Source organism: Pomacea canaliculata, linkage group LG9 (assembly GCF_003073045.1).
Source record: "Pomacea canaliculata isolate SZHN2017 linkage group LG9, ASM307304v1, whole genome shotgun sequence".
Lineage (NCBI taxonomy): Eukaryota > Metazoa > Mollusca > Gastropoda > Architaenioglossa > Ampullariidae > Pomacea > Pomacea canaliculata.
In genome coordinates, this window is record NC_037598.1 from 13,509,299 (window position 1) to 13,520,404 (window position 11,106).

The 11,106-nt window shown below is 38.8% G+C and overlaps 1 protein-coding gene across 1 annotated transcript; it reads right to left on the minus strand.

The window, feature by feature from the left end:
• Positions 1-6,014: 6,014 nt before the first annotated feature.
• Positions 6,015-8,904, minus strand: LOC112572160 (lipoxygenase homology domain-containing protein 1-like). The gene is made up of 5 exons (XM_025251717.1): positions 8,564-8,904; positions 7,732-7,988; positions 7,072-7,195; positions 6,623-6,673; positions 6,015-6,199 (listed from the first exon to the last, which is right to left on the minus strand). Exons 1-4 carry the CDS (start codon positions 8,616-8,618, stop codon positions 6,660-6,662), a joined length of 450 nt encoding a protein of 149 aa, XP_025107502.1. The 5' UTR covers positions 8,619-8,904; the 3' UTR covers positions 6,015-6,199; positions 6,623-6,659.
• Positions 8,905-11,106: the final 2,202 nt, after the last annotated feature.

Genomic DNA, 11,106 nt, shown 5'->3' on the forward strand with positions numbered 1-11,106 from the left:
TTCTGTGCCATTTGCTGGTGTTCCGCTGACTTCTTTCACGTGTATTGATGAGAGTTACTTGAGGAAACTTGTAGCGAGATCAACTAAAACTTCATGTGCCGTGGATCCTGTACCAACTAAATTTATTATTCAACTTCTGGACATTCTATTTCCTGTCATCTTGGACATTATTAATGCCAGTTTGAGAGCAGGATGTGTTCCACGGTGTTTTAAACAGGCTGTTGTGAAGCCCTTGTTGAAAAAAACGAACCTGGATCCCTCCGACTGTAAAAACTATCGTCCAGTGTCAAATTTATCATATCTTTCCAAGCTACTGGAGAGGGTGGTTGCAGAGCAGCTTATGACCCATTTTATTAATTATGGCTGCCTAGATAAATTTCAGTCAGCGTATCGTCCTGGCTTCAGCACAGAAACTACTCTTCTTCGTGTGACCAATGACATTCTTTGTAGTGTCAACTCTGGCAACTTAGTGCTGTTAGTATTACTCGACCTGAGTAGTGCGTTTGACACCATCAACCACCGCATGCTGCTCCAGAGACTGTCGTCAGACGCTGGTATCCAGGGCGCTGCACTGCAGTGGATTGCCTCCTATCTTGCCGAGAGATCTCAGAGAGTGATTGTCGGCTCTGCAAGCTCTGAGGCAGTTCCTCTGGTGTGTGGCGTACCACAGGGCTCCGTTTTGGGTCCATTATTATTTTCGGTATATGTTTCACAGCTTGGACAGGTCATTGAACGCTTTCAGATGGGACGTCAGTTCTTTGCGGATGATACACAAATTCTAAACAGTTTTCTCCCCGACCCGACAGTGGCTAGGATTGCGCTTCAACGACTTGAATCTTGTTGTGTTGCGGTGAAGGCGTCGATGACCAGGAATCGTCTTAAACTCAACGACGACAAGACAGAAGCGTTACTGTGTGGCCCCAGGGCCAGAAGGGAGCGGATTGGCATTAGTGCCGTGCAGGTCGGTGATGCCTCCATAGCCTTTGCTGACTGTGTACAGGACCTAGGGATGTTTATTGATGCAGAGCTCTCCATGTTCAACCATGTCAGTTCTGTTGTGGATAAGTCCTACTACTTTTTGAGGACTTTAGGTAGACTACGGCCCATGCTGACTCAAGCTGCTGCAAACTCACTTGCTGTGGCTACCATCACACCACGATTGGACTATTGTAACAGTGCATTGTGAGGTATACCTGCTACTCAGTTGGATCGGCTCCAAAGAGTTCAAAACACAGCTGCCAGGATTGTCACCCATGCAAAGGCGTCCACTGAGCACATCACCCCGATCCTACAGAGCCTTCACTGCCTCCCAATGAACAAGCGTATTGACCACAAAGTACTTTCCATTGCTCAGTCCTGCATGTTTCAAACTGCTCCTGACTATTTGCAGGAAATAGTTCCTCCTTATCAGCCGTCGCGTACCCTGCTCTCAGGCTCCCAGTCACGCTTCTGTCTCCCTGCAGTGACAGACACCAACAAGAAGCGCACTGGAGCCAGGGCCTTCAAAAATGCGGCACCTAAGCTGTGGAATGCTCTGCCATCGTCACTCTCCACCATCACCTCACCAAAAAACTGAAAACCCATCTGTTTCTTTCAAACCAGTCTTAATCTACCAAGAAACACTTCTGTCCATTTTTTTTTCTTTTCCTGGTGTTTTATATCTTTGTTCACTTTATTTGTTCTTCATTTGTTCTTTTTTCTGCGCAATGAGCATTCTTCGGAATGGATACCTGCGCATTACAAATCGACATCATCATCATCATCATCAAGATACTTATTTAAATTTCCCCTATTTTACCTAAGCTATTATTTGCTTTTTGGTTTCTCGTTTGTCTGATTTATTTTGGTCAGGTTTTTTTTAACTGGCTTGGTTTTACAAATTCATTTAATTTCTTATTTGTATTTTTAGTTTTGTTTTGTTGTTGTTTTTTGGGGGTTTTTTTTTTATTTGTTCGGGGGGGGGGGGGTTGTTTTTTGCCGTGGCTGTTTCTGCTGCATTCCGTCCACCCTTCTCAACTGAGCGATCCCGTGGTATCGAGGTCAAGCTCAACAGCTCAGTACCGCTGACTTATTGTAATACCATCATGCTCTCACATTCTATGACTTGATTAAGTTTTAAAATTTAATGAAAAGACACTATTTAGCTGTTGTACAGCTGATTATAATATTTCTTCTCAGAAATCCCATCTGACTGATAGTAAAAACAAAAAACCAAAAAAAAAAAATAGAAATTATGTATAGAAGCACTTACACTTCAAATACAGATGACAATAAACAATAAATATATAAGAAGCATATGTTATTGGTATCATGATTATTGTGTGGGCCTTGCATTCGTTAGCACAGGGCAGTCTTTTGATGGTCGCCTTCGCTTTAAGTTAGGTCAGCGGTACTGAGCTGGGCTCCGGTGCATAGGCGGTCTTAACTCGAGTTAAGACAGCAGTTAAGCCAAGCACGCTGTCTTAACCTAAGACGCCTGCTAAGCGCGGTGCATGGGCGGTCTCAACTCGCTAAGCAAGCGGTCTTAGTCTTAAAATTTAAGACTGGTCCCCCCCAGGCTTAACTCCTTGCTTAGCCGCGACACGCTGCTTACGCATGACCGCACGGCGGCTATCGTAGTGACAGTGGCGCTTGATCGTGTTGTTTACTGAGTTGCCCTGCGTATACCATTGACAGATACAGATTTTTCACTACTTCAGCGATCCATCAAATCCATTTGAAATGTATGACGTCGATTTGTTTCATCGTTTTTGATTCCGTCGAGCGAACATAACAGTGGAAAATGATTTCGACCATCATTTTCAACGAAAAGGCCGATCTATTCCGCCTTTGCTGCAGGTAAGACCATATAGTCACCACCACTACATAAATATATAATTAATAAGTGTAATTGACAGCATTACGTTAAAAATATTTAATAATGTTAGCATGACTTCAAAATATAATCACATAACAAAACAATGGCGTAGAACTTAAGACGGTGTTGACGACAGTGGGTGATGTTTGTTGTTATTATTGCTGCTCTCAGGTAAACGTGAGACCACAAAACCAATACATTTTTGGAAAGGATAAAACTTGAACTTTGCAATAAAAGTAATGAAAATTTTCTACTTTCACTCTGGTGACAGCAATAATCCAAGAAAATTCACAGTTTGCTATACTTGGCTCATATGAGCAGAGGCACAATTCTGGCCCATCCACTGTGCTCCAAGTATTGTTTTAGAGTATTAACATTAACATTATTAAAAAAATTGATGTCATTGTATTTAAGTAAAACAACACAGAATAAAGTAGCAGAGCACCCAGAAACTCCGATATAGTTTGATTTAATACATGTTTATCAATTTGACAGCAGTTCCTTGCAGTATGTCTCAAGATGTAAGCATGTGGCTCAAGAGGTAAATAATCATAATAGGTTAATGTTCACATCGTCCTTTTTAACTAAAAATGGACAGTTTCGTTGAGATGTGAGTACTAAAATATATAAATCATTGGGGTCAATAATGTTTCCTATGTCTTTTGCAGGTGATGGTGGCATTACAATTTTATGCAACAAGGCATAATGCAAGTTGTAGTGGCTGACACTTTTGGCATTGACATGGGATGAATATGGGAGACAGTGGCTACCCGCTGACTGATTGGCTTAGTATCCCCTTTTTTTAAAATGCAGACACTAGAGCCAAGGAAAAGCTCAACTGTGCCCACAGCTCAACAAGTGACACCATTGAGAGAACCAATGATGTTCTCAAAAATTGGTTCCATTTTCTTCAGGAACAACTACGGTAAGTACTGTCTTTGCTTTGTCAGGGTTAAAATGCACAAGTTTTGCTTGTGGGCTGGTTAGTATGTGTCTTTACTCCATGTTGTAATATATTGCACCCTTTTGTTTGCATCATGGTTTAGAAATACATAAACTCCTCCCCTTTAATATCCAGTGCTCCAGAATATATTGTGTGACATCAGATACATCCCTGCCAAAGCAGCAAAAATCATCAGGTGTTCCATTGTGCTGTCATAATTTCTAACTGAATGGTCACAACATTTATTATTCAATTTGACTTTGGCTGAATAGCAGTTTCCGCCTCAACCAGTTGGTGAACACTTTGAGCAGCCGGCATTACCAATTCATTTTCCATCTGTTTTTCCATGTAGTATTTGTTACCTCAGCCTGTGCCAGATTTATTTTGATTTCCATCAATTGCGATTCTTTTTTAACACGATCAAGTTCACTGTCCAGGAGATACAAAGTTTTTCTTTCTTTAATCTTTGTTGTGGATCCTTTTGTATCGTCAGGTATTTTGTTTTCTTCAGATGACTCAGTTGACGGATGGAATACTGGCTGCTTGGTACATCACCTGCTTGTTATCTTGCTTGTTATTCTTTGTGATGCAAAGTAACTATAAAAAGCAGTAATGTTGATATTTACTACATGCTGCTAGTGGGATTGTGAAGGACATGTTTTTCTCTTTAGAGTTAATATTTAGCACTTTTCACTAGACCCAGGTATAGCTATTTCAGAACTTTATAACATGCAACTGGTAAAGAATGTAGACACTGCACATCCATGTCACTCAGAAGCTGATCAGTGTCTACTGGAATCTAAACTGTAGAACACTGGTACTGTAACATGTATTAGACTTGTAGTTAAAACTGGTTAAATGTCCAAACTGACTGTGGATGTACAGACAAACCTGCTGTGTACACCTCCCAAATTATGTCATAGTCTATGTTTGGCACTTGAATTAAATAATTTATAATTTTAAGCCAGCTTTGGAAGTAAAGTACAAAAAACATTGGCGCTTTTCCTTAATATTTTATGTTTTGTTCAAACTTACCATCAGGAATATCTATGTGATATAAAGTACATTTTTAAAATTTCCCATTTGAAAACATCGTCTGAAATGTTCAATTCCTTCTTGCTTGTTATGCAAGAAAATAATACATCTGCATATACTTCTAACAAAAGCATTTCCATTATTGAATTAGAAGATGGAACTGGGGTGTTCTACATAAGTACACATATTGCACCTCCTACATATGTCAATATTATTATTTTATTACTCTCCCCTATCATGAAAGAATTCTGGAGGAACCAGCCTAAATGATTCACCACCTGTCACAAAAACTAAATGAGAAATGTACCTAGTCATTTTAAATAAATGTATTTCGGATGGAAATATTTATTTTCTAAACCGGCTGTTGTGTGCTGACTATATAGGCTTTGCATTTGCATTCTCTCGGTATCTAGATCTTTTTCTGCGGATGACACAGACGTGATAAAATAAGTCTACACAGGTAAACAAAATGACTAACCTTCGATGTTTATGCCGGCCATCAGTTGTCTGCAATCATCTAAAATATTTATCACTTTCTCTGTTTATCACTGGTACTGTTTCTGGTGGTTGCCCCCGCCCGTTGGTGGATGTTTTTGACGACTGCGAGATGAAATTGTGGAAGATTTTAAATTGTTTCATTTCTTTCTTATTTCATCTTTTCTTTTTCTGGTAAAGCCTCTTCTTCTCCCTGGTAACCTCCTCGATTAAGACTAATATTTCGCTGTCGCACATCCCTACTTCATTTCAACCATGGTGTGCAGACGACTTTCGCGGCTCAGCACCATCGCTGTGGCGCAGTTTTCATTGGTGGAATATACGGTTGGCAAGGCCGCTCCCGGACGAATTTATTTATATCACTGACCTCGACCGCCGGGCTGACCTGACCCGTTTCTCAGCTAAGCAAGAGGCTGAGATCGCTCATGCAACAGGCTTGAGACCGCGAACTTAGCCAAGACGAAAAGCGAGTTAAGCAAGGCATCTTAAGACGAAAAGTTAAGACCGCCTATGCACCGGAGCCCTGGACTTTGCCGCGGTCTAGACTGTGTCTCGCGGTACGGTGCCTGTTGAGATGGACCTCGATACCACGGGATCGCTCAGTTGAGAAGGCGTGGACAGGGTGTTTAAGATTACAGTAAATTTTTGTTTTCACACTCCCCTGAAAAACTCGAAAGCCAAAAGTAATGGAAGAACGGACAGTCTTTATTATGACATGCCAGCATGTTTCTACAAAAACAAGCAATTAAAGGAAGTGTTTGAGTCCTGAATGCATCCAAAGATTCGATAGCGAAAATAAAATTTAAATTTCCAGTACTGTAAGTTGACCTCAGGAAATCTGCTCCAAAGCCACGTTACTTCTCTCAATCCTTTGAACATTATATAATTATATATAATCACATCACACCCGAAACAAACAGACAATCGATTAAAATAGCTCAGAAAGAGATTTTTAAAAATAACACCGAGCAAAAGACGGAAAATGGCATCAATGTCTACTTCAAAATAAAGACACGCACACACACATGCACACCATTCTCCATCTCTCTCACTCTGTCTCTCACTCACACTCATCTAAAGGCATTCCGCTCAATATAAAATCCTATTTCTCATTTCTTCTACAAAGTCAACTTCACTTTCGATCAGATATTACAATTTGTAGTACTGTAACTGCTAACGCTCTTCATGCAATTCGACTTTCAAACATTTAGAACAATCTTGCTCCACAGCTCTTTGTGTAATTAGAATGTCTAGAGGTGTGCTAGATGATAAAGTAATGATTGGAAGTGTACCTTGTCATCCGCTGTCTACCATTGCCACTTTGATCCATCACGGCAGGGGACCTGTAGTGGGAGACAAAAGATACATGTATGTCAAGTGATACATTGTCAGATATGACTTCACATGCTGTTGAAGACAAACCAAACCACTCTTCTTATATGGGGTCTGTTTAGAAATCACTGAGAGAAGGACTCCCTAGTGCATTTTTTCCTAGTAAAACCATTTTTGGAAACTTCATTCAAGGGCTACATAGATGATAAAAAAAATCCGAGCTATCCTGTGAAACAAGAAAAACTTTTTTTACAACTGATACCTGGCCTTAAGAAAAAGACCTCCAGGATATGCACGAAATGTTGCAATGCCCATTTCTAACACCTGTGGTGAACTATATGTTTGTGTTTTGATTTGTGTGGCATTTCTCTGACAATCAGTAAACAATCAGTAGACAGGACACACTTACCTGCGCTACACGGTGGAGTGCGCTGTATTACAAAGTTGATAGTACTCTCTTCTTGTTCTGTTGGGACCCAGTTCCTGATAATAAACTTCCGGGATTTTTGCATTTTATGATATTTCACCTTTACCTAGTTAGACAACAATATAAAAACAACAATTTGTGGTCAGCACGTTTAGATTGCATATTACTTACAGCAGCCACTAATTTAAAACATCTAAACACCTATTTATACAATAAAATACAAAGCGCCACGAGCTCTGTACAAAAACTTGTAGACAACGGTAGGTTACAGTGCTGTTTAGCATCTTGTTGCATATATAATTTGAGAAACATCTCCTCCCTGTAAATTGCTCGAGAGTCCCAAACACAATCTGCAGTTCGCAGTCGACATTGCACACTGGAAGAAGAACACAAACTTGCACTTTCGCAATTTTATCTTAAACTTTTTCTGCATTCTGATAGTTTGCACTAGGGAACAGTTTAACTGTTGTTTTATCTCTTATCCATACATGACATCTACAGCATTCTTTAAGCCATTTGCATACAGTCATTTCTGGAAGTTCATCAATGAACTAGAATCTTAAATGAGAACAATTCAGTACATATGGGAATGATGATTACTTAAAAGCTGTAAAAGGTTTAGTGTCAAAAATGTTTATTTACCCATTCCAGATACCAGGCAGGGGAATAGCCACTGTTATCATGATAGATCCTGATAGCGCATACGTCATTGAATGTACCCCGGTGTTTCAAGTAGAAGGTGTTAGTATCACCTCGCTCAAAGTCGTTCACAAAAAAATCGTCTAATAATATAGGCTTGGAGTTTTTTTCATTAGCGTAAATCAAGATGATGAACACATTGGCGTTAGTATCAGCGTGCTCTTTATCCCCTGTTTTTGTAGTTATAGTCAAATCTGGTACTAGAAGACATTATTAATATTGTTATCATCATCAATATCATCATCATCATCGTCGTCGTTATTATTACATATTATTATATCGATCGTTTCGCTGCTATAAAGTAGGCCGAATGTGTTGTATATTCGACTAAACATTAACAGAGCACACAAAGAAGATGTGGGACATATCGCGGCCTTGCGCTAATACATTTATATTTATTCTTAAAGGTCTTTTTAATTTTACCAGATTGATAGCAGATCAAAACCTTTTTAATCCTAAAGAAGAAGCATCTGCCTCCTCTTTTATAAACTTATGAAGAATTCGTAGGCTGACAGAATGTCAAAACATGTCTGGGTCCCACAGGCGTGTTAACAGTTCCTTCACAGCAGATGTATATGTCGTTGTCCACACTAAGTATCAGACCAGCTTAGCCCGTCTGCTACAGACGACTTCTTTTAAACAAGGAGGATACCTGCTACATATATTTTATGTGGCTGGCGTTTACATCTTAGGAGTACAACTCCTTCAAATTAGACTACACCATGTTATATGTATTTATTATCTCTTATTTTTAATTATTACTTATTTTACTTACCACCATTGACACCCAAACCTACAAGAAGCCAGAACACAGATGCAATTTTCCACATGGTAACGGCTTGAATCAAGAAGCTCCAACTGAAACGAATGTGTTTACATTTATCTAACACAGACGACGTTCAAACATCTGTGACGACAGTTTCAAGCTTTCGCAGACAAGCGATACCATCGATTCAAATCTCACATGGAAACACACGCAGACACACAAACACATCCACCGCTAGGACCAGGCTTGTCACTGTTCTTTGCTGTCATCTCTCATGGTCCTGTCAGTTTGCGAGGCGTGTGTCCAATAATAATGGTAATGCGGAATTTGTAAAGTACATACTCACACACCTTAGGAGCATGCTCTTAGCGCGTAAGAACAAGAAGTAAACATGGCAGCATACGAGGGACAGGAAAACAAACAACATATGAGCTTTAAAAGGATAAAAAAAACAGTACTAACAAACAATAAAATCAAATACAGAAAACACAAAGAGGTTCAAGTAACAAAAACAGGAACTGAGAGTAACATGATATTGCTAAAGAAAGACGATCAAGAAAAAGTGTGAAAAAGCTGTAGTATGATGTGAAAGGATGTCAGGAGCAATGTTTACGGAAGATGTGTGTATTCAGTGTAGTGAGACTCAGCCCGTGGAGTGAAGTACAGCTGCGTATCACCAGCATGTGATTGATGATAAATGTTGGGAGACTGGATTCAAGATGAAAGTGGCTTTATATACACAATAAACAGAGGTAGGCCGAGTACTTGGCCTCGAGGGACGCCACAACAAAGTAAAGGATGTCGAGATGTTTGTTCATCAACAAACACAGTCTGCGTCCTATCAGTGAGATAGGAGTTGAAAAACAATAGTGCATCTTTTCTATGATCATAATTAGTCATTATCATCTTATTAAACTTGTAGACTGAAGAGAAACAACCAGTAAACCTGCTGAACTAAGCATGCCACACGACTATGTTCACTATTTGCTTGCAGAAGCTATAAACAGAATGAAATGCGTGAACGTATCCGTTGATGGAAAAGTCATCAAAAGATTCGATGATCTGAGTGGTTGGACTAATCGTAAATATGATATCAGAGCAGACATCAAGTGGCGATGTTTTTAACTTAATTCTCTATTTTCTGTTGGGGTTTTTTTTCTCTCTTTCATTTATGGATTTGTCACGTAATTTTTTTACTATGTTCATCAGTCCATCATGAAATCTTCAAAAACTATTGTGGGGTGTATTGTTATCATCTTAAATACACTTTATAGAAATGAATTAATTTTTTAAGCCAGGAAAAGCATTTGATAAGACTTTTCAAAACTAATTCTCAAGTTTTATTAGTGTTCTTCTATCGCAAAATGTCTCTAGCTTGTTGTTTTCTTGATATAACATGACTTTATTCATTTCAAAAACTTTACATTATCGAGATCAGGGAATATGGACAGAAGTCAGCAGCTATTGTGCCTGATGAATGGCTGGTGTCAGGCAGCATAAATAAGTATTTTTCGTCTGGCTCTGGTGGGGATTCAACATGGGTTAAAACCCGTAGGAAGAAGAGGCTGAATAGGGATGTTTAGTCCTATCAAAAGGACATGGAAGTAACTTTGTTGTCTATGTATGTGCTAATGTGATTGCCCCTTCTTAAAAAGTAAGTTTAAAATTTTATATTTCAATAAATAAATAAATAAATCTTTATTGTCTGTACCAGGCATATAATCCGGTACAGAAATTTTTCTTTTGCTCACAAAACAATTTATATATAGGAACATAAAATAATATATATATATAAAATTACACACCCATGTAACGAATTTTAACACGCACGCACACCTCTACCCTCTCACACTTCATCCACTACATCAACTAATCTAGTCATTAAGCCATACAAACTATGCTTCCTCTGTGTCATGCTGTTCACATTATTCCTTTTGCAATATCATGTTAATCTCAGCTCTTGCTCTTGTTATTGGGTTACTCTTTATGTTTTCTGTATTTGATTTTATTCTTCGTTTAGTACGGTTGTTTATTCTTTTATATATTTATATTTGTTATTTATTTATTTATTTGTTTGTTTTCCTGTCAGTCGTATTCTGTCCATGTTTCGTTCTTGTTCTTAAGAATGAAGAGCATGCTCCTGAAGAGTGTGAGTATGCGCTTTACAAATTTTGTATTTATTATTATATAAAATTTTGTGTTCGTTTTTTTTTTTTTTTTTTTTTTTTTGTTTTACGAGTCCTGGCTATGACGAGACCAACACATCCGCGGTTCCAACCCAAGTGAGGCCATCAACCTCACATTAGAACAGTAAGTTTTTAGCTTATTATTTCAGAGATCTCAGTGGACTGAAGTGCTATCAAGACAAGTGTCTGATAACTCTGATCCTACATGTACACGTTTACAAAACCTCAGAAATTTGCCATTGTTGTTGTTGTTGTTGTTGTTGTTGTTAATCTCGGGAAGGAGTTAAGGAAAACTATGTGTGAGTTGCATCATTTTGCTACTTCATTGAACATGGTGTTTGTACACGACGAACATGATTATTGTAT